Source organism: Chiroxiphia lanceolata, chromosome 15, assembly GCF_009829145.1.
Source record: "Chiroxiphia lanceolata isolate bChiLan1 chromosome 15, bChiLan1.pri, whole genome shotgun sequence".
NCBI lineage: Eukaryota > Metazoa > Chordata > Aves > Passeriformes > Pipridae > Chiroxiphia > Chiroxiphia lanceolata.
The window spans coordinates 18,149,840-18,177,658 of record NC_045651.1 but is presented as its reverse complement, the minus strand read 5'-3'; the positions used below and the strand labels follow the sequence as shown (position 1 = coordinate 18,177,658).

Sequence of the window (27,819 nt, the reverse complement as noted above, 5' to 3'; positions counted from 1 at the left end):
GGAAGAGTACGGGATCAGACTGATCTCACTTGTCCCTGAGGTGGCCAAGGGAGGTGGTTGAAGCTGGCTCCCTGCCAAGTCTCCAAACTCACCACAAGAGCTACCTCCCCCCCAAAACCAAGGGAGAAGAGAAAAAAAAAAACCAAGAGAACCGAAACAAGAGAGAGACAGCTAAACAATATATCTAAATATATTTTTGTGGCAGAGCATTGTTTCTGGGTCATTACCATCCATGCTTTGTGTATAAAATCAGAGAGGAGGAGTGTGGCATCCTGGCAGACCCAGCATTCTGAGATTTTTCTGCCATGCCCAAGCTGGCTGGGCAGCATCCAATCATGCTGGCATGGCTGGGTGCCTGGGCTTGTCAGTGCAGCAGGACAGACCTTGGTGGCTGGAACACTGACATCTGAACTGTGCCTCTGCCAGCGAGAGCTGGCTTCCACGGGATTGGGGAAACACAACTGGCCTTGAAGACAACCCTGTTGTGTCTTGGAGATGTTGGGAAGAGAAGGTTAAGCTTCACCAACAAGTGTAACATGGTAAACAAGGAACAGGCACTGGATGGGGATGTGCAGGGGCAAAGGTGAGGTACAGAGCACTTGGTACTTCACCTCCTTCAGCATCTTCAGCACCCAGAGCAAAACCACTGCACTGCACTGCACAGTGGGTCAGGGACAAAAGATGTGCTCTTCCTCCTCCTCCTCACTGCATAGGGAAGAGCCTTCATGATCCAATTGCTTAAATAAAGTCTCTTAGTGTGCCTGGGAAGGTATGAGGTCACAGAGCTGGGAGTGACCCCACTGCTGTGGTGCCCTGCCCCAAAGCCATTCTTCTCAGTAGTTCTGCAGTGTTTTCTCACCACTGTGCAACACACCCACCCTACTCTCCTTGGAATTATTTTTATACACAATAAACTTGATGCTGGAATTCCTTTTTGGTGGCAGTTTGCCTTAGTTTATCGCACTGGCAAACCTTGACACAGTAATACAGTCTGTAGGAAAACTTTAGTGCCCAGGGTGCCAAGGAGCCAAACCTCCTCCTCCCTGGTGCAAGCCCTGCAAAGGGCATAGTTTAAAGGCCTGTTACTCAAAATTAACAAAACACTCAGCACTACGTAAAGGTGACATAGTGCTGTCTGTAACCAACCTCTTTTACAGACCTTTTTTGTAAGCACTATCAATTCATAATGCAGAATATACTCTTGGTATATCATGAGTTGTGCTGTAAGCCAGCACAAGATGCTTATATTTTGGGGAAGAATTAAAAGTAAGTTAGGTAACTCACACACAAGCTAGAATAGTGAAAAAAATTGCTCGTACCAAGTGAATACTTGTCTGTGAGAGGAGGTAAGACTGTGCAAGTCAGCTGCACGTGTTTGACTTCCTGCCTATCATAAAACTTCATTTATGATGTGGCAAAAAGCCCTTCAGCCTGTGTTACTGAATCCAGTAGAATGGATTACATACACACTGCCATGTCACTGCTCCTCTCAGCTGCTTCATCCTACCAGAAATGCTGTTCAAACATTTGATTTCTACAACCACACAGGCAAAACTGGCTGTGCCCAGGGGCTACTGCTCTGCTCCAAGCAGATTAGGAGTAGGGCAGTCTCACTTTCAATTAAAGGTGAGAGTCAGCAACTGGACTTGGAGGCAGGACATTATATAGACACTGTATTGACATTTCTGCAAAGAACCAACATTATTTTTCTCCTTGAGCTGTTTTTTTGCACAAGTTCCTTTCTTGGTGTGTTTGTGACATTGTGCTTGGTGATGGGCCAGAGAATCTGGCTTAAATATTAGCCAAGTCATCCTTTGACCCAAAATGCCACATCAACTTGTATTTGCTGGCAGGTCAGTGGACTGAACTCCAAGGTTCTGCCTCATTAAAGCACAGGAATGTTCTTCAAAAAAGCAGCAAATAGACTTAAGTTGGCTCCAAAGCACTCAAGGGACCTTCTTGGTTATGTCACTGGGTACATGCAGTAATTAAACCTCACTTGTACAGCCTCTGGCAGCCTCTAGGTTCTCTCTCTGTTTTCTGTCTTTCAAGATATCTAGTAAAGGAAAATAACCACCATTTAATGCCACTGAGCATGAAGTATGGCTTCAGCCAGTAAAAACCAAGCTGAAGGTGGCAGGTAGACAGAGTAGACAGCAGGAAAGTCCAGGGAAATCTCAGATTAGAATTTCAGAGGCAGCTTTATCCCTTTAAGAACCAATACAAAAGAGATGGAAAGCACCATGTTCAGACCTCTGGGCAGAAGTTCTCTGAGGGGGGGCAGGGCATGAGTCATTCTTCTCGAAGACACTGTTACAGTGAGAAGAGCATTCCCCGAGGCCCAGGACCAGGCAGGATTCCCACACGTCACTGCCAGCTGATCCAATTCTCACTCAGTTCAGGATATGCCTGACTACTTCAGAAAGGAACAACAATCCAGATGTGTTTCTACACTGTCACTGAGGTGAAGAACCCATGTAACCACAACTTTGTTCTTTCAGCCAGCAAGTCGTTGATTTTTGAGCTAGTTTTGTCCCTATCTCTTCACAATCCCTTAGAGTTTAAAGTTACATACTCCTGAATCACACTTGCTTACCAAATAAGCACTGACATAATAGTGATAGTTAAAATATTTCGGGTTCTCATTAGATCCAAAATGGTGTATGTCTGTTGCTTCTGGGAATTCACATCTTGCAGCTGTAAAAAAGCAAACAACAAACAAAACATGGGAACTTTAACTTCCTGCAAAACTAATTATTATGAAAATAAGTCCCTCCCCAACTTATACCTCAGTATTCTGATATGCTGAAATAGATGCCTCACTTTTAACAAAACACATATAAACTGGAAGAGCCACTCCTCCTTAATTCAATGTCATTTAAAATTTGGACTGAAACTCTTCACTCTCATGACCAGTAACAGGATTGAAGCTGTGTCAGGGCAGGCTCAGGTTGGATCTCAGCAAAAGGTTCTTCCCCCAGAGGCTGTTTGGGCACTGCCCAGGCTCCCCAGGGCAGTGGGCACAGCCCCAAGGCTGCCAGAGCTGCAGGAGGGTTTGGATGATCCTCTGGGGCACAGGGGGTGACTCTTGGGGATGTTCCTGTGCAGGGCTGAGGGTTGGACTGGATGATCCTTGTGGGTCCCTTCCGGCTCAGCATATTCTGGGATTCTGGGATTGCATAGCAATCATTTTCTCTGCCTTGGGCTTCACAAAGCAACTGCTTTTTGTTACTTGAATTATAAAGCATTAATTCATGATTCATATGTCACTACTGACATGGTTCTTATGTCCAGTTTTGAGCACTGCACCTTGAGAATCAGGCAAAGGAACTGCACTCAGACAAGAAGAGAGCAGTGGGGATGGTGAGACATTTGGAAAAAAAAGGAGAGGGTGTGTTTAGCCTAAGGGCCAGAAGACCAAGGGCACAGAATGGTCTTCAAAGACCTGCAAATAAAGTGATAAACTGTCCTCTATGTCTACTGCAGATGTTACAACAAATAACGAGATTAAACCACGGCAGGACAGAGATAGTTAATGACTCCTCATATTGGACCTAACAGCACTATTAAAACTGAGACAAACTGGCTGACGAGCTGAAGAGTGCCCATCATTATCCAGTCTGGTTTTGAGGTCATCTTCTAAGAACATAAACAAAAAGACAACAAACTTCTCCTTTCCCCATTAAACTTTCCAGTTCCTCAACATAAAACCACTTCTATGTAAACAATGCAAGGATATTCATCCATGAAGCACGAGAACAATTTTTGTGCTTGGTAAAACCGTAAAAAAGGGAAGAATTAATTTTTTCTTAACTAGGACTTTAATTTAGATCCCTAAGAAGGGGGACCAAGGAAGAGATTTTTCAGAATATGGAAAAGGGGATTTAACAGGACAAATTCCATCAACTCTGATAAAGCAACATGGAGTTTGTGTGACCCCTGCAGCCAGGTGAAAATTCTCTCTAAGTGATGGTTCTGAAGATCTGGAGGATGAAGTAGCAGTCTGGTACATGGCAAATTTCAGTGTATTTGCTTTCATAAATCCCATTTTCTACAAAAGGCAAACAGTTCTTTACCTATGATAGCTTTCACTCTGCCCGAAACCAAACTTACATCACACAAACTGCAGTCACTCACAGCCCTTTCTCATAAATCACATGATCTTTCCTAAGCACTCTCCCATCTTGCCACTATTTGTTGCCAAGAAACAAGAACACCCCAAAAAAAAAAAAAAAAAAAAAGAGAGAGACAAACCTCAAGCAAACCACAAAACAAAACCAAGAACAGTAAAATTTGGAGTCAGTTGATGAGGAAAAGGGACTCTGCCTTTTAGGAGCTGGATAAACAGACAACACAATCCTTACCAGGACAGACTAGAACAAGAAGCAATGAGAGGGGCAGGGAAGGCAAAATGGTGGTTTGAAATTAAACCTATCATCCAAACACTTGTATCCCCCTCACAGGGGATAATTCAACCAACCAGGCCCTATTTCTGCTCTGCAGCTGGTTTGTGACCAGTCACCTGCTGGACCTCAATGGTTTCAAACCTCTGGAGTCTGAATTCTGCACTCCAGCTGCAGAGGTTTGAGGGACACTCCAAACATGAGCCTGGGCTGCTCCTCCATCCCAAACTCACATTATAAATGCACAAGGGCAAAGGGCCAGCCAAAATTCTGAGAACCTCTCTGCAGCATAAACATGCTTCCCAAACTCTTGAGGGCTGTGAGCCTCCTGCTTTCCAGCCCTGCAGAAGGCAGACACAAGAACAGCATAAACACACCACTGATGAAGTTTTGCACAGATCTTTTGGCCACAGCATTACTTTTCCCTAAAAAAGTAAAGAGATGGACAGGAGTTCTGCATTTAAACAACACCTGTTCATTGAGCTCATTTCCCTTTGATTGTCAGAATGTTAATATGTTTCTGAAAGCTGATGTGCAATGATTTATCTGTAAATAAGCACCACATACTCCAGCCCACGCTGCTGCAATGTCAGCATTTCCCCTTGTCCAGTGTTTCCTAAGACAACATCCCTACTCTTGCCCCTGCCTTCTGCTGCTTCACAGTCCAGCCCCATTCAGACACAGCAAACAGAGCACTGCTTCTTTCTAAGACCGAGACACAGAGGATTCCAGGAACAGTGACCTTAGGCAGATGCTGGAGCCAGAGCTTATTTTCTGTTCTCCTGCTGCAGTGCTGGCAATGGATGAGTTTTCATGGCTACAACATGAGTAGGAAGAAGAAAAAAAAGGAAAAGGATGCGTTCTAATGAAAATCCAGGAAAAAAACTACCATAAGAAGGTCAGGATTAGTCCTGTGCTAGACTTCTATAGAATTATATTATTGACTGAATAAGCATAGAGTCTGTTTGGCACAAGTATTTAGATCAACTAAACAACAGGTACCTCAAATTTATTAAAATTATTATCTTCCTCCCCAAAATAGAGTTAAAAGGAAAAAGGTGGCTGTAAACTGGATCAAAAGATGCTTGCATTGGAAAGCATGCTGGCATCCCCATGTGAATGGGACAGCAAAGGCCTTGCAAATCTTAATGAAGAAGGGAAAGGGTATTCTGCTTTTCAGCAGAACAGGATGATCTTTCACCCATCTGAGAAGCACATAATACAGTGCAGGAACAACTCCATTCACCTTCCTGGAAATTAATCCCTTTACACAGAGTCCAGCAAACACCTGGACTGCTAAATGAATCTTACCTCACTAGGGTCAAGTATGACATCTGGGGCTGTAATGCCATTAGTTTTTGCAGCTTTTCTGAGGATGTCTTCTGCCTCCTGAAACCTTCCCTGGGAGATCAACCACCGTGGAGACTCTGGAATGACCCTGCAGAGAAGGTTCAGAACAACAAGGCTGCAGTTCCACACAAAGCATTGCTGCAGGCACCAACACACACATTGTTGATCTCAAAACATGCCACATCTTGCAGGAATTAGTGCAGTGACAACAGAAATCAGATTTACAGGAGCAGACTAGACTACTGAACAAGAGCAGACTAGCATGGCTTTATGGATTTCAGAAGTGCTGAAGGAATTAGCAATGATTCAGAAAAAAGAGCAATTCAAACATTCAAAGTATGGGAAAACAGTTCAATTAAAGAAATTCAGAAACGGGAACACACAAGCAGCACGCTGTACATTAAAAATGTATCCTTAGAGAATAACACATATAAACTTAGTAACTGCAAATCCTGTCACAGAAAGGCAAGTCAGAGCAGAATTCACCAGTCATTCCCTGGATGGGATCACAAACACAACCGCGAGTGGAAGTGAAGGAACACCACCCCCCTGTGGGCTATTGCAGCTTCACATGCCACCCAAAAGCAGTATTTTATCAACTAGGGAAGAAAATATGAAGTGTCACAGATGTGCAAGTCCTGTTGTGCAGTTTGTCACATCTGTCACCCTACCAATGTCCAGTTTCCCTGACAGTGGTTTCTGCTTCTGCCCTCAGTTCAGACCACAGCCCACGGATTTCAGTTGGTGCATAGGATGAGTTTTATTGACTTTTTTTTGGTTTTTTTGCACTTAATTTTATAAAAGCCTACAGAAAATGAAGAGCAGGTTTTTGGGCATCAGCCAGATCACACACAAAGCCACGGACTGACAGCAAAACGACTGTGAGGGGAAAGGACACAACATCCATTCTTCACCTACCCATTCCTGAATTTCACTGGCTCGGAGTCTGGATCCTAAAAATCTGCAGGCAGGGCCTTAGAGAGACTGAAGTGTTGTGAGTTAGGGATACTCACCACCAGAGAGGGATGCAGAGCAGCCCGGGCAGGGTGAGCGCCAGCAGCAGCATCCGCCAGTCCCGGATGAAGTAAGCGAAGAGTGGCAGCAACATGTAGCCAAATGCATAAAATATGCACACCCCCAGGGTGCAGAACAACACACGGATTGATTTGCCAAGAATTTCTGTGCCTGTTCAACACAGCAGAGGGAAGAATAGCATTTTAACTTGATAGCAACCAAATAACCCAACAAAAGTACCCTAGCAATGGGCTTGGGAATGCACTGCACTGCAGAGGGGCAGTGCACAGCCCTCTGCCATCCAGGTTTAAGGCACCCCAGAGCTGCTTCATGCAGTGATCCTGCATCAACTGAGGTAATTCTGCGTATAAAACAAAGAGAACTGGGCCACATTGTATTTCTGTAGCTCATATTTCTATAATTTTATCTTTTTAGAATCTCACATTTTACTTGAGGAACTGAAACCACCCACAAAACACTCTCAACAGTAAACCATAGCTTGATCACCACAGCATCCTCCACAGCTTATGGAGAGTGACCAGCTTCTTTAATGAATAATTCAGAAGTTCCCAACCAGTATCACCTTCTAAAAGACAGCCAAAAAAACCTCACAGTCTTTTGGAGCACACATGGAATTCATGTTGATCACTAACAAAGGCCAGGCTACTGGCAGGGGGATTAAATGCACAAACAGGGGTTGATGACCCCCTCTGAAATGTTTTGGGACCTGCAAATCAAGAGACGTAGAAAGAAAGCTAATCTTCCTTGTTTCCATGGAAATCAAAGAAGATTCCAGCAGCTGCAGCAGGCTGTGTGCAGTGAGGTTAGCCAAGCACTGCTTTCACCCCTGAACTTGCCTTCCTTGGCCCAAAAGGAATTTCTTGCCACCATTTGGTACTTTGGACAGTGAGGTCACTGTAAGTAACATTAACTTTTTTTTTAAATCTCACATTCATAAGGTAATTCATAAGGTAATTCCCATCACCAAATATAGTCTCAGTCAACTTGAGAGTATGTGAAATAAGTATCATGATGACATTTATATTTTTACTATAGGCTGTTTAAAGGAGACTTTATAAAAATTTACTTTTGTTCTTTAGCAAATTTTTTAATCAAATAGGTATTTAGGCCCCAAAACTGACAAAAGAAATCCCTGAAAAATCATTGAATCCCATAGAATGGTGTGGGTTGAAAGAGACCTTAAAGATCATCTAGTTCCAACCTCCAAAAAATCACATCTCACATGTCTTATCTCTCCAACTCGAAGATAGACTTTGTTTCAAATAATCAGTTTCTGGGGTTTTGACTCTTTTAGAATGGTAAACCATAGAATTAATTCAAATTCCACTTCTATCAACTGGAAACTTTCAAGGAGACGACAAATTATCCAGGCATGGTGAGGCCACACTCTTAACAGTGTTGCCTGGCAAAACAAATCAACCCTAAGCCAGTACTGAAAAGGAGCAGGAAAAGCACAAGATGAAAGAACACATACTGTGCCCAGCAGGACTTTCATACCAAGAACAAATGCTGCCACGTAGTTAGATATCTGTCCCATGCCAACCAGCAAAAACAACACTGAAAACATCTCCCAGCTGGTAGAGAAGACCTGTATGAAGCTGAAGCCAGTCTGCATTGCCAGAGTTGCAAACAGCACATTCTTCCTGCCAAACCTTCCATGGACAGATTAAAAAAAAGAAAGAAGAGATGATTACACAACATCACGAATGAAATCTTCAGAAACAGAAAAGTAAGTTTACTTATAAGCATAGTTAGGGAGATACAAAACTTATGCAAAAATCAGAGGTTCAGGAAATGTGACACAGGTACAGCTATTCTAAATACATTAAAAAAAAAAATCACTGGCCAAGAGAAAGTGATATTCCAAGGGCTGCTAGTTAAGTTGTCTTTAACTACACTATTCCTTTCTTACTGATAGGATGGGCACGGAGACAAATCATCAGGAGCAAATTATTTAAAATGCAAGAGTATCCAAGCTCCAAGGAGCACACAGTCCATGACACAGATCAGCATGTTAAAAAAAAAAAAAAAATGATGGAAAGTTCCTGGAAGAGAGGTAAACTCAGGTTTGCAAAATGCTATTAGCTGTCAGTGATCCCATGCTGCAATCTCCATTCCACTTGGTTTAAACATGAACCAAACTGAGGGACTCTGGAAGGTCTATCAATGAAGTATTAAGAAAAAAAAACAAAAAAAACCAAAAAAACCCCAAAGATAAAAGAAATTCAACCAAACTCATCCTATCAAGAGTCGCTGCTGATGTCCCGGCCCAGGCAGCCCCGCAGCACTGGGCAGGACATGCTGAGGGCAGGGTCACACAACCCCACGCAGCCTGGAGCTCTGCAGCTGGTGCCACGAGCTCAGGGAGGTTACAACACACCAAGAACAGACTCCTCAAAGTATTCTGTCCCTCTCCATGCCTCAGGCTGGCTGCAGGACTGTGTGCAGCAGATGGGGGCAGCAGAACACTGCCCACATCTCCCTGGAGCGTCCTCCTCCTGGAGAGGAGCAGCCCTTGCCACGAGGTTCCTGCCCATGGCCTCCTCTCCTGCATCCATGAGGATCTGTGCCACCACGGGAAGGAGCTGCAGAAGGAGACCCCTGGGAGTGTGAGGGTGGGAAGCTGCTGGGTCACCAGGAGAACAGCTCCTGATTCCCCTGCCAGGCAGTCACCGTGGGACACACTCGGCATCCGTGCAGCAGATAAGGAGCTCTTGGGAATGAAGCTCCTGAGCCTGGAGGCAGTGCCAGGATGGAGTGGTGGGAGACTTCCCCACAGTGAAGGGGGGAAATTGCCCCTCACATGGGAGAGCAGCTGGAAGGCACAGAGCTCTGCCTGGAGCTTATGGGTTGGGATTGGCAGGGAAGCCAACAGGGCAGGGCTGTGGGTGTCCTCTGCAGAGCATCACAGCAAACCTCCTTGTGTCCAGAGGCACTGGCCATCAGGGGGCCTTCAACCACTCCAGCGCAGACAGAAGGACAAGGCCCAGGAGGTTTCTGGAGCTCATCAATGCCAGTGTCCCAACACGTGGCTGAGGAGCTGGCAAAGGGAGACACTGCTGGACCTCAGGCTTGCAAACAGGGCAGAACTGTCTGGGGATGTGAAGGCTGGCAGCACCACGGCTGTGCTGTGCCATGGGGAAGGGCAGGATCCCGAGGGGAGGAACAAGGCAGAAGGCAGGAGCACAGGGAGAGCAAACGCTGGCCTGACCATGGATTTGCTTGGAAAAATCCCATGGCATATAGCTCTGGAGAGAAGTCCAGGAGGGCTGGCTGATTTTCAAGGATCCCTGCCTCTGAGCTCGAGACTGATCAAATCTGGTGGGCAGGAAACTATGCAAAGGCCTTAAATGATGCTACAAGATTTGTGGCATAAAGATTATGTTTCAATGAAGCAAAAACTCCACAAGTATCAGCAAATTAAAGGACCACATATTGTTCTGTGGGAATCAGGAAGACAGCACATGGTGCATTGCACAGCAAATCCCAGGGAGAGAATAAGAAAAACCAAGCTTTACAAAAAAAAACCCAAAAACCAAACACGTGTCAACACCACAAAAATTAATGTTGTCTTCCTTTTTTTAATGTTTGTACTAATAAACAAGAAAGCCTTGCTTCTCTGGAGTGCAGCTGAACAACGTTCATGCTTTGCAGCTTCCACAAATGCAGATCACTGGACTTAGATGATGTATTTGATGAGGAGGAAGAGAAGCTACGTGTGTTTATAAAACAAAAGTTTTAAATTTGACTTAAAAAAACAAAGGAAAACAAGCCTCAGGTATCCCTCCAAACACAGTCCAAAGTAAATAGGAGAGAATGTCACTGATCTGATTTTTCCAGATAAAACTTATCTCCTACACCTGTTTTCTGGCATAAAACCAGTTTGCTCCGGAGTGATTTCATTGCAAAAACAAACAGATAAAGGTAACACCCAGTAATAATCTTTGTAACATTTTGTTCTAGTTCAGGACATTTCTTTACACACTTGGTGTAGACTCAGGTTAGACAGTCACAGAACAGAGACATGTTAGGAGTTGCAGAAAGACACTTATAGGAAACTTGACATACAAGGAGTGCCTACAAACCAGACTCAAACAAAGAGCCAGCAGCTCTGGTGTATATACTTTACTTGTCTGAGACTTGTCCTGATATGAATGATCCCAGCAGGACACCCACGAAAAACAGGGAGGTGCTCAGGGGTCCCTTCCAGTCGTTGTCACACACGAGATTCCACTGCAGGGAGAGAGAATATGAAAGTCTTTTAATAAACAGGATTTCCCCTCCCTCCTAAATGTCTCAGCTGAGCTGGTTTTGGGAGGAGTGAGAACACAATCACAGAATGGCTTGGGTGGGAAGGGACCTTAAAATTCATCCCATCCCACCCCCTGCCACAGGCAGGGACACCTTCCACTAGCCCAGGTTGCTCCAAGCCCTGTCCAACCTGGCCTTGAACAATTCCAGGGATGGGGCAGCCACAGCTTCTTGGGCAACCTGTGCCAGGGCCTCCCCACCCTCCCAGGGAAAAATTCCTTCCCAATATCCCATCTAACTGTAATTCCCTGCATATAGCAATGTTCCATTAAAAACTCACATTCCTAATTTAAGAGAAACTGAACTACAGAAACAAGAATATAGAAAGAAAAAGCCTCTATTACATTTTAATGTGGTTTTGAGAGACAGGAGACTGTTCACTCTTCACTGGTAACCTAACTAACCTCAATTAGAATTCTGAATACAAATTGAAACATACACCAAACAAACCAAGATTTCAGAAAAAAAACAAACAAGAGGAACAAAAGAAAATATTTATTGAATGAAGACTGCAATGGTTTCCAATCTCATACCCATTTCAGTCTGATGTTTTGAAACAGCACTCATGTTATTTTTCTATCTACACTAAGAGTATTATTAAAAGAGTCTTAGTTTTATTTTGGTTATCTGGGGGGAAAATGTATAAATATTAGAAGAAAGGACAAAACCCAGTAGGGATGCCTCAACTCCTCCTTCACAGCTATGCTGTGACTGGAGGAGTTCCCAGAGCTCTCCCAGTCCTGCCCCACCCCTCATCTGATATTTTAGGGATGGAAACTTTTAGGTTTTAATCTGCAGTAAAAAGGCTGAAATGAAAATATTTGCCCTGACCCCAAAAATTAATCCTTCTTGTCCCCCAATTACAAATAATTAAGCATAGTTTCTTTCAATTGTACTGGAAGTCCCATCAGTGCTTTGATTTGCTCCATAAGAAATGCAGCTGCTCCGTGTCCCAGCTCCCCCATCCAGCCCATCCCTGGTCCTGCAATGGGAATGGGGGGGTTTCACTCCCTGCCAGCCCCGTGTCCTCAGCACGGAACCTCTGACTCCAGGAACCTCACAGCCCTCAGCCTGTCAACAGTCACACTACAACTATATCCTAGTCTGTGTTTTAAGGCTGGAGGATCAGTAAAAACTATGCACAGGATGAACAACACAAGCAATGGCCTTCCACTCCCAGATCCCCACACCAAAACACAGCTGAGCCATCACTTATGTCATGGAACAGCATCCAGTTTTCAGAGAGAAAACTGTTCTAGAGATGAATTATGGCCATTCACACAGGCTGCACTCTCATGGGCATTTGCAGAACTTTAGCTGCCAGCCCTTACACTAATTCATCTCATCATTGTTATTTTAAGGTCAAAATGCACCTTTTCCAATTTGTAACTGCATTCAAGTATCTCCTAACCTCTCCATTGATAAATCTACTTTGTGGTTTCATGTCTGAAAAAAAAAATCTCTCCTATCAGGCTTCCTAACCACCCTCGATATTATTCCTCCCTTGCTCCCCAACCCCTTCCAGCCTCACAGCACCTGAAGCTCAGGTCCCAGCATTCAACACAGTGCCAGCACATCCCACAATGCCTGATCCCACCAACCAGGCATCATTACAGAGGAGCCTTCCAGAACTGTGGCTTTCTTATGTGAGAACAAATGTATCCTACTCATGTTAAGGAACTGAACTTACCATGGTTATCAATATCACGTGGATCAAGAACTGTAATCAACGTTTATAATTAATCTGTATTATTCAACAAAAGCTGTGCTTCATTATAGATTAAAGAAAGTTTGAGCCATTCTGTGATGACCACAGAGGCTAAGCCAGCCAGGAAGCTTCAGCAAAATATACCTGGCAACTTGAAAACATGCAGCAAATGACGGTTATCAAATTTATACCGGCCAAAGGTTTCAGTGATTATCATATGCCTTCATATGATAACACCAGGAAAAAAATATCACAGATACAACCTGCATTTATAAAGCCTCGCCTACTCACACAAAAGCCATCTTTGTATCAACTACTGGAGTCAGACATGCTCAGTAACAGAACCAAAATCTAACTGCCTTGGTTATCAGTCTATCACTACTAAGGAAGTCATTCCTTTCCAGCTGCTCAGCCTGTGCCTGTGAGTTCACCCTCTCCTTTCATCTGTCCTACCCCCTGCACTTTGGCACAAGGCTTGCACAACACTTGGATTTCCAGTCACTTACATGTTTGTTTGTGCCCTGTAACAACACTTTCTTCAGACTACTGAGGTAAGAGACCTTTCCTGGGAAAGGTCATGGTATCAAAATGTTTAGCACAGTTCTGCCAAAAGCTTCTTGCACTGGCAGGTGCAAACACACTGGGCATTCAAATGTGGCAATGATTACCAGCTTGTTTTTCTGTCCTCTCTGTGACAGTGTGAGGAGCTGTTATGCTGAAGATCACTTAAACCAGGCACAAGAGTTAACTTCAACATCAAATTTCCAAAGGAGACCTACCTTAGTTGTGCAATCCAAGTATTACACTCCATGACAATTAAGGCAAAGGGATTTTAAGGTCTGTTACCCTTTGCCCCGTAAATAAATGATGAAGTCTTCAACATTTTTAATGACTCACCAACAAGGTCTACTACATTGCTTGCCAGTGATGACAGCATCAGCCTGCCAGAACCATTCTGCAACCATATCCTTCCCTCGGGTGCCCATTGTCCAAGAGGAAGTCACTGAAGCATCACTGGTGGAGGCCAGCGTGGCACAGAGGGAGCATCCCTGGAGTGGTTCCTGATTAATCCCTGCTGCTGGCAGTGCTGTTTGGACACAGCACACTGTGACCCAGTGCTCTAAAGTCACGTGCTCTTTTCACTTCTCAGTATCCTTTGAACTGGCCTGCCAGCTGTAACAGCCTTTGCCCCAGGGAAGAAGCTAAGGTTAACCTCAGCAAGGTGTCTGGGCTCCAAAAAGGAGGAAAACATTCCATTTGCAAAGAGCAGCTGCTGCCCTGGCAAAGCATCGAGCTGCTCTGCATGGGCACCCAGCAGCACTGAGCATCCCCACTCGGCTTTGTCACAGCTCTGGGACATCCTCTGTTGCGGTTTAAAATTCTCTTCTTCCTCAGAATGGAGCTATTTTGGGCTGATGTTTTGTGATTTTTGTACTTCGACAGGAGAGCTGGCACTTCATGAATTACTGACAGTAAATCCCACTGTGCCTCTCATCGAGACCTCGGTGCAGATCCCATATCCTGCTGCACTCTCACTGCAAAGATACCATCCCATAAGAGATGGCTAAACAGGAAATAATCAAATCTTAACTGCTGATATCAAGATGCCTATCCTACCTAAGCATAAAACTGCCTATGCTATTTAAGCATAAATTTTACCCAATATTTTTAATGCACTGTAATATGCAAATTGCAAGTCTAGTTATAGGGTAGCTCTCCAAAACATCAAAAGTTGTTGCATTACAGTATATACCAAACACACACCACTACCAAATATGCTTGGAAAGATAAAGAAGAACCTTACTTGAAAAAAGCATGTTTCTCAGTATAGAGAACTGCTCCATCACAGGAACATTCAACTTTCCTAATGCCACTATAAGAACCCTAAACAAAGCTGGGCTATGGCAAGTACAAAAGCTTCAAGAGCCTCACTTGATTACACTCCTGTCCTAAAAGGAAAAGCCTTATAAGAAAAAAAATTTTTATAGCTATAAGATATCATACCTTCCCACTCCTTTATGTTTTTAAACTGTTTTCCTGTCCTGCTGAGAGTAACACACATGACTGAAGAATTAAGTGGGTAGTCCCGTGTATTAATATTTTCTTTTTAAAAATCAACATGTTAGCAAGAATTTTTGAAGCTAAGCCAATATCCTGTACTCTCTCCTTCCACTTGCTTCTCTCAGCAAGTAGAAGCAGGTTCTTCAAAAAAATCTCAGTCTCACAACCAAATACTTAACAACCTTTGATTCGGAGTCTGGTCTTGTTTGTATCCATATAAATATTCTCTGCTTACTTGAGAGCTATGAGTGTTATTAACACCCTTTCCTCTCAAAAAACATTTGTATATTCCCAATACTTAGAAGCTCTAGATGTTACATGAAAGCTTATTATCTGAAGTAAACAGAAGTCTGTATCTACAAAATACACATTCTGCTTAATTTTCCCCCCTGTAGTTGTTTTAAATTTTTACAGAGATAAACTTGCATAGAACAGGAAGGAAATTGCCAAATATTTATAATTCCAGTGCAGAAACTGAACTGTTCCCCATACAACACGTTTTTTAGATGGCTGGAGAAAAAGGAAACGGGGGCAGTGACATCAACAACTGAGAAACCCGAGCTGAGTTCAAATCTACAAGTAAAGATGACACGAAGGGAACGTTACCCTGTCACTAATTGTCCATGGTACCACTGAAAGAGCACTGTTTCCATTTAACATCATCAACCACAGGCCTATCATTCTTTAACAATACTAATCTTATTTTATGTTGCAAGGTCAGAAACATCTGTACTTAGTACAATTCTGAACATTCCTGCATGATGTGCTTCTTAAATCACACCTTGAAAACCACAGCATTTTAGAAATACCTTAAAAGATCTGTGAGACTTTCACATTTACTTATTAAATGAAAACTAGACTTTTTTCCCTTCTTCTGACAAGACTAGTAGCACTAAGATTTTGTACCTGCCAATCACCACAGCTTTATCAACTCCAGGGGATGAGAAGTTATCAATATGAACTTCAGCCAGAAAAACAGTGAGATCTTAACCTACAACTATGAAGAGAAAGCACCTATTTTACAAGGTGAGAAACAATGGAGATGACTGATGTTAATGAAGAGTTGGGTGAGAGCTGGACCTCGATGACATGATTTGCACTTCAGCTGCTGGCTCTGCTCCTGCAACAGCCTGGGCTCGTGAGCGTGTCCCAGCCATGGCACGGGGGCTGGAATCAGGTCATCCTTAAGGTCCCTCCCAACCCAAACCATTCTGTGATTCTGTGACTCTGTAAATTACAATGTCTAGCATAGGCCTGTGTTTTTATTTTGGTAAAGCAAAACAATACATCCCTCTGGCCTTCCAATAGAGAGTGAGCATCCATACCTCTAATTCACCAGCTGGGCCACAGAGCCCATTTGAGTCCTTCCAGATGACACTGCTGCGGCCTCCCCTTGCTTCCTGAGGGTCTGGCATAACCCACTGATCTCCAGGGACTGGGGTCCAACAGCACAACGGGGCACTGGAATCCCTGGGGAGCAGGGGATGGCAGCCTCTGTCTGCCCCAAACTGTCCCTGCACATCCATGCAGAGGGAGTGCCAGCCCGGAGTGCCAGCCCTGCATCAGCCTCTGGGCACCCAGCAATTCCCACCACGGGCACCCTTCCCCTGCAAAAGCCAACAGTCCCTAGAGCCTGTTAACAGCAAAACAGACACAAAACATCCAGCTCTGGCTGCGTGCCACCTGCACTGAGCTGATTTCAATTGATGAACAATGTGACACATTTTTAGGAGTTGAGGATGAATATTTGTATGCAAAACTCGGTGTCTGTTCAGGGTTCACTATGTAAGAACTACTCCCCTGTGAAGTGTTCTGACTGCTGTATCATCTAATGCCTTCTCATTATATCATATTTCTAGTGCACTCATGCTCTGAACTCCACTGCTCAATTCTATTCCCAGTTATTCTGTGTAGCCCCATAACAGCCATGACTGGCAGAAGTTGGCCTTTTACCTTAGTTGCTCCTGGCTTTGGTCCTTTTACTACCATGTATGAACTGTTACTACTCCTACATTCTTTTTTTATGGGACTTATGGAGGAATCAGAATGACACAGATGGCTTCTTGAGCCAAAGTAAAGCTTTTCTTATCCCCTGAGCTACAGCATTTCAAAAAGTGAAAAACAGAAAGGGATTTTGTTACCCTGGAGCTGGCTAAATACTGAAGACTGGCTAATAACAACCTTCTGTTGTTAGTCTGTGTGAGAAAAGAAAGCCTCCCTTCAAGTGGGAGAGAACTGAATGTTTTAAGTCTCCCCCGAAAAGCAAAACCATAAACAAGGTTCCTCTAAAGTCATGAGAGATTCAGCAAAAAGCTTTCTTGAAAAAAAAAGATCCCCTTCCCCCTCCCAGCGTTGGCTACGGAAATCTGGGACAAAGGTCCTCATGATTATTCAACAAGTTAGAGATATGCAACTAAACACAAGACTAGTTAATCATAAAAGCAGCAGCACAAAGCCAAGAAATTAAACACGTTTAACACCGAAAACCTGTAAGTATGTGAAAGGGCACGGCTTTTGCAAAGCTCCCTCAGAAACATTAATGTTAAAGGGAAAAAAAATACTGCCTCGGTTGCATGATGCTGGGCAGACAAACATTACCTCCCACGGCCACGGGACATCTGCCAAGTCACACAGCCAGCGGGCCAGGGCTGCGGGGAGGCTGGGCAGGGCCAGCAGCTCCTGCTCCATACACTGAGAAACCCCTGCACGATGCTCCAACCGCTCGGGACATTCAATTCACACCAAGCCCAGGCTGAGTGAAGAAGTTTCAGAGACAAAGCACCACGTCTAAGGCAGGGCTAGCACTACAGTATGGCACGGGGAACAAAACCCATGAGCAGGACTGGCCAGGAGGATGCCAACTGCCCCACGCTGCCCCAAGAGCACCCCGCCTTTCTCAACAGTGCATGCCAGCGAGGACCAGGGCCCAGACATTCCGAGCAGCTTTCCTCTCCAGGAAGGCAGCAGTTCTTTAGCAATAGGTGAGACAATGCCTTGCACCACTTGTCAGAATCACTCAAGCCCTCGCTTGAATTTCCAACAACTCCCATGTCCCTGTTTCCACACCTCCCTGTGCTACCGTGGCTCCTCTCCCCTGCTTCCTCCTGAGGAAGATTTCTGTGCCCAGATCAGCTTATGGTCATTAAGTACTCACACCCATCACCACCCAAACACCCATCATAACTCATTTTGCAAAGCCAGAAATAATGGCAGATACAGTTCCAGCTCTGTCAAACTTGTCAACAGGCAATGGAACCATACAAAGTTCCCAAGCCTTCTGAAAATCGCTATACACATACTGAAATTCAAGTTATCCTCAGAAACCATTTCCTTAAGTCAGCCTGTACCTGTGGGTCTGTACAGCATTCACCTGAAACAAGGGATACAATCAGGACAGCTTTAGCTTTGACTGGCTGCCCTGACCACAGAGCTGACTCGAGGGTGTATCTGTGCTGACCTGTCCCGGCAGGGAGACCAAAGAAGTGGGCACGGCCAAAGCAGAGGCACTGTGGGCACACAGAGAAGTTCAGGTTCCTTTTGGACACAGTGAAACCAAACCAGTGCTCCCCAACCTCTGCATCTTGCACACCTCAGGACGACCCCAACTGTGAGAGTAGTGAGGCCCTGGCACAGGTTGCCCAGAGAAGCTGTGGCTGCCCCATCCCTGGAAGTGTCCAAGGCCAGGCTGGATAGGACCTGGAGCAACCTGGGCTAGTGGAAGGTGTCCCTGCCCATGGCAGGGAGTGGGAATGAGACAGTCCTTATGGTCCCTTCCAATCCAAACCCTTCTACGATTCTATGACTTCAGCCACGTTTATTTTTTAAAGAAAGAAAACAAACCCTGCTGGTCTCCCGAGTTCAAAGCAACATGTCTGTGACACCAAACAAGCTGAACCCAGGTGCTGACCCTGCTCCAGCCCCTCGCACAGATGCTAACGAACCAAGCAGCAATTACTGCAGTGACCAGTCCTGCTGGGTTAAGGAAACGTGCTGCTTTTGCAGGCTCCTTATCACAGAATCATTGAACGTTAAGGGATTGGAACGGACCTTAAAGATCATCCAGTCCCAACCCCACCTGCCACGGGCACACCTCCCACTAGACCAGGATGCTCAAGGGCTTATCCAGCCCGGCATCGACAACCTCCCTGGGCAACCTGTTCCAGTGTCTCACCACTCTCACAGTACTAAACTCCTTTCTCACGCAAGTGCAAGCGAACAGAAGACCTCAAAACAAACCCTGTTTCACCGGAGGGCGATGTGCGGGCAGGGACCCCCGCAAAGGCGGAGCTGCGACACCCCGCGCCCCCCATCCCCGCGCACCTCGGTGACGATGGTGGAGCGGTACACGTCCCGGCTGTACTCCCAGCCGTCCAGGCACGGCTCCTGCTCCACGAGTCTCCAGCTCCACGTCGGAGCCGGGCCGCAGCCCCAGCGCCGAGAAGTTGGCGAGCGCGCCAGGCGGTAGCGGCGGCAGCGGCTCGGGCGCCCCGCCCGTCCCGCAGCTCCAGCGGGATGCTGGCGTTGAGCCACTCGCCGCTCAGGTTGGCCCCGCGGGGCACGGCGCACCGGTGCTCGGGGGTGCCCGCCAGGAACACGATGGAGAGCCCGTTGAAGCCGTTGGGGATGATGCTGGCGCTGAGCAGGAAGAAGATGAGGCGCTGGAAGAGGCCCCCACTCGCCAGGAAGGCGGTGACCGCATCGTAGTCGCGCATGGCGCGGCCGAGCTGCGGCCGCCGGTGCCCGGGGCCGCTGTGGCGCGGGCAGGAAGCTGCGCCATGGGCCGGGCCGGGGGTGGGGTTGCGGGCGGGGCCCCGCAGGTGGGGCCGGGCCCGGCGCGCTCCGCCCGGGGGCTCGGCCGGCCGGCGGGGCCGCTGCGGCTGCGGGAGGAGCGGCCTCGGCAGCGCCGGGCACGGGCCTGGCCCGGGTGTCACACAGGGCGGGACGGGACGGTCCGCGGCTCCCCCCGCTCCCCCCGGCGCTCCCGGCCGGCCCCGCAGCTCCCCCCGGTTGCTCCCTCCCTCTCCTCCCGGTATTCCCTCCCTCTCCCCCGGCGCTCCCGGCCGGCCCCGGGGCTCGGCTCCGGACAAGCCGTGGCCTGGGGCGCTTTTCCATGCAGGGCATGTCCTCTGCCCTGGGTGACCTCTGGTCAGCAACAGTCCATTAATACAGGCGTCGGACCCCCTGTTTACTGCCCAAAGGATTCAGAAACCAGCGTTGGGGCGAATTACAGAATCAGTTCGGTTGGAGAAGACCTCTGAGATCATCGAGCTCAACCTGTGACCCAACATCACCATGTCATCCTGAGCATGGCACTCAGTGAACATCACCATGTCATCCTGAGCATGGCACTCAGTGAACATCACCATGTCATCCTGAGCATGGCACTCAGTGCCATGTTCTGTCTGTCCTTAAACACCTCCTGTGACTCCACCACCTCCCTGGGCAGCCCATTCCAACTGAATCATTACTGAGCTGCCTTCAGCCCCCAAGGCTCAACCACACAAGGAACCAGCCCAGGGTTCTTCAGTAAAGCCTTGGTTTGGGTCAGTAACCATGGATGAGCCAACAGTCTTCCTGGACTGTTCTGCTCACCAAAGAAGGCAGCTTGCTGCAAGTCCAGGTTTAAATGGCTCCTCGTTCCAGTCTGTGTTACCTTCCCACACATGCCATCGTCTCTTGGCAGCACTGGCTGTGGCTGTAAAAGGTTTTGTTGACCATGACACTGTTTTCTGAGGGAACATGTACTAGGTGTTTGACAAATAATAAATTTAATAAATAATATTCTGATCTTTGGCCCCAAGCCCCAGCTCAGTACCCAGGGGCACTGGCAGGAGGTTCACATGCCCCACAGGGCTCAGTTCAAAAGCTGTGGGGCATCGCTGCAGAATTTGGCCTTGTTCTCCCAAAGGCTAGTTCACATTTCTGACTGGCTTTTTGTGGCTGATATTTTCTCCACAGCTTCTTTTGAACTGTTGTACTTAAAAAGATCTTTCATTCCATGTTGGAATCACACAGCTGTGAAAATTATCAAAGGTAGAAATGAATAACAAAATAGGAGTTAAACCACAAAATCATCCTTAAGCATGGCCAGGGTCAGCTTCCAAGGATTCCAGGATCAGGACTGAATACCTAAAATCCAGAAAAACTGCACAACCCCATCATACTCTTCCGTGTGGGAGAATTATCTGTGGAAGAGTTTGTTTAGGGTTTACTTCCATCCTTATCCACGCTAAATACATTTTAATTACCTCTTTAACCTTCTTGCACCAGGCATTTATGCTGGGAGTGTTGCTCTGCAGTTACAACCCACACAGAGAGCAGGTGTAAACAACATCAGTGCACGTTTTTATTCCAATGAGCACAGAAGTAATGAGTGACAATTCCACAGCTCCACAGAGGCGTGAGCAGAGCAGTGAGCCAGCGGAGGAGCCAAGGTTGCACACAGAGACCCGAGTCCAGGTGACAGAGGGTGACAGAGGTGGCACAGTGCGACGGCCCCAGCTGGGGCTTCCTCATTCCACTGCACTTCCAGACACCCTAAGGCCTTACAACAGCACACTGATCAGAAAGGACATTCTGCTCTGGGAAAGGTTGTTCAAATCTGCTGCTTAGAAATACTAAATGTGCCATAGGCTCGAGACCAGCGGTGCACAGTCAGAAAAATGAGACTGGTTGAACAAGGTACTTTAAAAAACACAACCCTCTTTCTTATTTAAAAAAGGAAAAACCAGGTTTAAGATACTGCAAGGTTCAAGAGTACAAAAATATTTACCTTTTCGAAATACCCAAGCCTACAATCTCATAAATAAGTCTCAACTTAATATAAAAATCTTCATAAAAATATGGCACCTATATTTAACCCAAGTCCTCAAACCGTCTGTGCTCTATATAAGGGCTTTCTTGGGGACATTTAAACAATTGTTATATAGGTTAATTCTGTAATAAGTGAAAACAAGATTAATACTGCTGTTATTAGAGAAATTACAGCTTGAGAAGGGATGAGGACATCAGGGGTCACAGGACACTGGTTACCTCATGCCATGTTACATTTATGGCAAAAGCATAACTGTAGCAAATATTAGAAAATAGTATTTCCCACTCCCCAAAGCAGTTTGAATTAATTGCACAAGTCCTTGCATTAAATGTTATAAAGCTTTATGTTTGTGCTTAAACTTCAGGGAGAGCCTCATTCCTGTGCCAAGTGCCAGCACAAGACAACTCACCCTGAACTCTTGCATTAAAGATGAGACACTGTGCTTTTCTTGGCCTTACAGGAGGTGGACTTAGGGCTAATGTTATTTATAGAGGATAAAAATCAGTCTACCAGGTCTGATAGACTTTATGTGTCCAAGAAGGCATGCACAGCCAACATATACAAAAATAAAAGGTATTACACTTTTTTCAAACATGTAGTGTTTATAAAACTAGTAGCAGCACAACTTGAAACCTCTACATTTATCATCATCCATCTACCTATGCTAAACTTTAAAAAAAAAAAAGAAAGCCTATATAATCTGTAAGTTTTGAAAAACAAAACACTGTTGTTTAGTTTTGTTTTGAAAAAAATGTGGTCCCCAATTAGTCCTTTTGCATTTTTAATAGCTGCAGGTAAACATCTCCAGTACAGATTTTTGAGAGCAAAGCCCCTTTAAATTTACAAATGGCACAAGGGTTTGAGAAGCTTTTGAAACTGCAGTGAGCTTTCTCTGAAGGTGCAGAACAAAGTGGTATATATTCAAAGGAGAAATTAAATACTTTGGGAAAAATAAAAACCACTACCCCAAAAGATCAAAAAAACTGCTTATGCCCAGATACCATGAAAAAACCTAAAAGCTAAAACTTAATGGCACACATGGACAGGATCACTGACTTGCTAAAGCTTATGTTTCGCTGAGAGTGGGCATGGCCCATCAGAAAGTCAGCAAACTACAGTCCTTACTCAGTGCTCGAGATTTCCCCCCCTCCCCAAAGACACTGAACACTCACAAGCCCAAGGGTGGCTCAGGCTCTATGGAAAAGCATCAGCTTTTACGGAACAAGTGGATCCCAGGTCCTGGGAAAAGCAAGTGACCATGGAAAGCTCCTCTGATATTCTGTTTAACCCCGATGTCCTTTACAGCAAAGTCTGTGTCTGCTCTGCTACAACTCAGATCTGACCCCACTCAGTCTATGGGCTTTGGTCCCAGATTTCAGAGGAGGCCAGGATCTTTCCTCTGGAAAGACAGGCACCCAGCTCCCCTTCTTCCAGTCAACACACCAGTGAGAAGACCACCAGCATTACATTTGCTATATATTCTGTTGTCCTTTAAGCAGCTTTCAGTACCTGACTTACTGGAGTCCCTGCTGCATTATTCCTAAGGCTCACTCCTAGCTAACTCCTCGACTTCTGTTTAGCACAGCAGGCCCCCATTTCTCAACAGGGACTGTATCTGCTGACAAACCCCACTGAAATTACAGACTGAGAGTCCTACAGGAGTAGACAGCAGCTGGTCAGTAAACTATGTAATCTGGGGATGGTAGCACAGGGGATAACAACTATGGTTGCAATAGCATTGACTGTTGGGTTTGGTTCATTTTCCTCTGGCAGAAAAATGCATTTTGAGATGATCCTGTTCTTCTTTCAGCCCCCTCTGCCAACGTGCATCCTTCTCACAAGCGTGTGATCAGAATTTTAGGACTCTCCTTGGAACTCCTAACGCCAGTGGTCTCTTGCCCATTTCTGAAACTGAAAGCAAGTAAAGACTGAGAACTAGAGAACATTTTCCAGGGTGTCATCAGCCACTCCCCCCTCCCAGCAAGGCTGCAATAGGCACGTTCCTCTGCTGCTGGGACCCTACAGCCCACGCAGTGCTCTGCACAGTTGCCTGGCTGGGTGGCAGCAGCAGTGCAGCACACAATGCTTGGAATGTGAGCCTCATTCAGGGACTGTAATTCAGTTACTTCAGTCTGTTGATGCAAGGAGCCTGTGAGGGGAATCTGCTTTGACTCCAGGATTTCTAGCTACAGGTCCTCAGTGCAACACTGAAAAGCCACAGGTCAGACATGTAAGAAGTCCCTAATTATGATAGGGCATGCTGCTCTTTTTCTTAAGGACCTGGCCAGAGAATTCTTCGTATTCTGAAGTATGACAGCTCCTTAATTGACCAGGAATTAGATACAGGGATTCCCAGCTTTTTCAAGCTACTATTGCTTATAAGAGCAAATTCTGTTCCAGTACCAGTTCTCACTAAGCTGGGTGGTGGCTACTTGGTTAATCCAGTTTCCTTCTGCTGCTTCCAAGAATTTTCTTCACGCTGTAATGGATGTGCACAGATTTCAGTGGAAATGTTTGCTCAGTGGACCCTAAATAGCCATGGTGGCTGGGTCAGAGAACTGTTGTTGCTTACAGCTAAACCATATAAACCAGAGGAAAAGCTGTCCTGGCCTGTCTCTGGCTGCCCAGAAAGAGGTAGAATGTTGAAATCCTGTGTTTAATTTGGAGTAGTATATGATGAAGTGTTTCATAATGTATATAATCCTACTAAATGGAAAGTTTAAATGAAGAGTTAAAGAGAAGTGAATGATTAAAAGGATGAAAGGTGTTGGGAAATCTGAAGCAACAGCCTCAAGGGCTGAGAAGGTCAGCCCTGCTTTGCCAGTGCACATCAGCTCTCAGGTTCAGACACTGGAGAAACTGCATGATGTCACCGTTGAATTAACAACCCAAAAGAAAATAATCTAAGGGGCACTTTGAAAGCTTTGATGTTTTGCAGTGGAACTGAAGAAACGTTTACTGATTGGGAAAAGGGACTGTGTAGGAGCAGGCTGTGAACCCTTGTGAGGCACAGGAGGAGTGGAAGCTGCCTTACCACTTCACCTTCAGCATCTGCTCGAAGCTCTCGGGCAGGGGGTTGCCGTAGCTCTCCGGGAGGAACAGGGTGAGGATCCCAATCAGCACAGTCAGGCTTCCCATCAGGATATAGGGCAGGAATCTGTCATAGGCACCTGGCAGGGCAGAGGACATGCCAACAGTACTTAATGTCCACAACTGACAAACCCACGCGGAAACTTTATATTTCAGACATTGCTGTAATGCAGAATTCATTTGGAATAATTAGCTGAAAGCTGCATAAATATCAAAGGTTAATCCAAAACTGAGTTACATCTGTTACCTGCCAGCAAACAAAGGGATTTTTTCCAATTTTAAAAATTTTTAAAGCTTCAACGTGTGCTCTTGGATGGCAACACCTACCATCAGTTTCGTGCCAACCCCCATGTTTATGTAGTGGCCGATAGTTTGGGGTTTTGGGATGTTTTACATTTTCAGCTGGGCTAGCCAACATCTTTGCAAGGCAACAGCTCTACTGGGATCACTGCTGGAGTCTTCAGCACTACACTGTCATCAGGAACCAAATCCTCTGTTAAATAATTCAGTATGAGGGAATAAAATTGCTCATAAGCGACCAAGCAACTCATCAGCTGCTGGGATTGTGTATCCTGCTGGGCTGGTGCAAAAGAAAGGAAGAGACTAATGCAGCTGAACAGGCCAGCTACAGACTGACGAGTCATTAACAGGGGAATCCTTCAATGCCTTCCTTCCTGTAAACGGAGACAGCATCAGGCTTCCCGAGACACACACGAGACTCTGACCTTGGTCTACTCAGAATACTATTTTGGACTCGAAGGCAGCAGCCCCTGCCAGAAGCCTGAAGCTGGCACAGGAGTGTTTGGGCAGGATGCAAGAGCCTCAAGTCACAGCAGCACAGCAATGGAAAAGTCTTTCAGGAAAAGGATTACCAAGGAGTTAAAGTATTTAAGATACAGAAAATACCAAACTGGACTTGACAGCTTTATTTTATAGTTGGGATAGAGCAATGTGCTGTATAATGTATGGAATAAACTAGGATTAAAGTGAGGACCCCTGGGTATGTCACACAGAGCCAAAGTTTGTGATTTGATCTCCTCTGTGTTCATGAGCTGGATGAAATACAAGTCCTAATTTAGCTGTAGCAAATAGCAGCAGCTGACAAGTTTCTCCTAAATCTCTTAGAGTTTAGGAAACTATTTTGATGACTCCAGAGAGTGCAGATTCTACGAGTGTTCAGATTCCCACCTGGTTCACCTCCTCTGACATACCATTCTGGGATGTGCATGGAGAGTACCATGCAACGGGTCTCCTACGCCAGATTTCCTTACTTGCAACATCACTTTCTTGTCACATTCTCCTGGGAAACTACCTGGCATCCCAAAGATGTGATTGTCATCCCAGCCACTCATTTGCATGGTTTATAAACACCATTGTTGTCCTGGACCCGCTTGGACCCACTTCAGTGATGAGTGGTCCCTAAAGGAAAGAAGTGCCTGATCCTTCTGTAAAGCCCAAGCAGCTCCACTTCATTTCTGCCGTGTCTGGCAGTGAATTCAGACCCCAGGTGAGAGAAGGGACTCAAAAGACAACAAGTGAAGGGACTTAAAGCTGAGCCTGCACTGCAGAAGCTCAGATGGCTTCTCTGGGCAGCTGTGTGGCACAAGGCAAGAAAGGCAGGATATCTCACCCAGGTAAACAAAGTAAGGAGCGATGATGCTGCCCAGCCTGGACGCCGTGGAAGTGGCTCCCACTGCCATGTTCCTCACCAGGGTTGGGTACAGCTCCACATTGTAGACATAGAGCATTGAAAATGCAGCTGTGATGCCAAACTTCCCGAGCATCACCAGACCAACAGAGAGGACATTGAGATCTGGAGGAGACAAAATAAAAAATCAAGGTCAATAAACAACACCCTGTGCTTATTACTTGTATTTCTTCTACATCCAAAACATTGTATTGCTGGTCTTTTTCCTAAAGGTTGTGGGTTTGGTATTGTTGTTTCTTAAAAAATTATACAAAGTATTAACCCATCCCTGGATGACTTGGCTCCAAACTTCCCACTGAGCATAATGTAGCTGTTCAGGTTATTTTGTACTTTCCAGCTTTTGCTTGCCTCCAAGTAAACCAGCATTTTTGAAATGGAACAAAACTCTGGATTATATAGTAATAAAGCACAATCTTAAATCCACCCCTTTTTTGCAAAATCCTGTGGAGATTTACACACAGTGAAATCTGGATGCAGGTTTTTTCAGTCTGGATGCACAACCAGATAAATCACAGTACGCTTTGGGCTCTCATTTTAGAAGCTGGTTCCCCTGCACTATATAAAGCTCAGTAACCTGACACAATAAATGAGAGTTGAGCGTGACTCAGCATATACATATGCAATAAAAAAAAAATTAAGGCTGCAAGGGATCAGCATAACCTTGGCCTCAAATTCCTAATTTGATGCTGGTTTCCAGTAGTTTTGCAAAACTGGTACGTAGTACCATCAACTGTTCTGAATATTTTATATACTAGAACCACGTATTGAATTTTGTACCTGCAGGAACCAGCTGAATGAAGAGGACAACGCTTCCCCCTAAAAATAAGATGCCAGACAAGGAGTAGCGGCGCGGGAGGGAGCGGAGGAGGAGCCAGGCGATCACATAAGCTGGGACTTCAATCACGGCCGAGAGGAAGCAGTTGAGGTAGGCATCTCCATGCCAGTCTGGAGTGCTGAGGGACAGGCCAAAGTAACCAACTGACGTGAAAAACCTGAGAAAAGCAATAAATCCAAATCATTCCAGAAACAGCAGTCTCTGAACGCCTCCAGTGTTGCCTCAGGTGTCGTTACAAATATAGGATGTCGGAAAGCATTGCCACAGGTATCGTGGCTTAAAAAAATCTCAGTGGCAACCCCATCTTTCTAATTCTGTCATCTCTTCCAGTGGCCACATCCACAGCAGCTTGAAGAGACCTTGGATTTCTCTGTCCTTCCTGCACACACTACACCAGGTAAAAGGCTTTGTGGAAGTCATTCACAAAGGCTTTTCATTGCAATGGACTCAATGACAATGGAATGACTCTTGCAAGCTTCCCATGCCAGCTACTTTCCTACTTGT

At 45.6% G+C, this 27,819-nt stretch overlaps 2 protein-coding genes across 4 annotated transcripts in view; both read right to left on the bottom strand.

The window, feature by feature from the left end:
- The window catches only part of LOC116794609 (solute carrier family 22 member 5-like), a 26,581-nt gene extending 6,946 nt beyond the window's left edge, over nt 1-19,635 (bottom strand). Inside the window, 9 exon segments of the mRNA XM_032703382.1 lie at nt 2,597-2,697; nt 5,715-5,841; nt 6,767-6,938; nt 8,286-8,440; nt 10,918-11,021; nt 19,189-19,260; nt 19,262-19,320; nt 19,323-19,352; nt 19,355-19,635. Of these exon segments, the coding sequence (XP_032559273.1) occupies nt 2,597-2,697; nt 5,715-5,841; nt 6,767-6,938; nt 8,286-8,440; nt 10,918-11,021; nt 19,189-19,260; nt 19,262-19,320; nt 19,323-19,352; nt 19,355-19,580 (1,046 nt within the window). The 5' untranslated portion in view covers nt 19,581-19,635.
- SLC22A4 (solute carrier family 22 member 4) overlaps nt 18,254-27,819 on the bottom strand; it is a 26,308-nt gene continuing 16,742 nt past the window's right edge. For 2 of the 3 annotated variants that reach the window (XM_032703383.1, XM_032703384.1), the window contains 4 exons: nt 27,258-27,472; nt 26,403-26,585; nt 24,717-24,852; nt 21,186-23,593 (listed from right to left, as the gene is read on the bottom strand). In XM_032703383.1, coding sequence (XP_032559274.1) covers nt 23,518-23,593; nt 24,717-24,852; nt 26,403-26,585; nt 27,258-27,472 — 610 coding nt within the window. In that variant the 3' untranslated portion in view covers nt 21,186-23,517. Of the gene's footprint in view, nt 18,266-21,185; nt 23,594-24,716; nt 24,853-26,402; nt 26,586-27,257; nt 27,473-27,819 lie in introns of those variants that run through there. The other variant, XR_004359827.1, reaches the window with a different exon arrangement.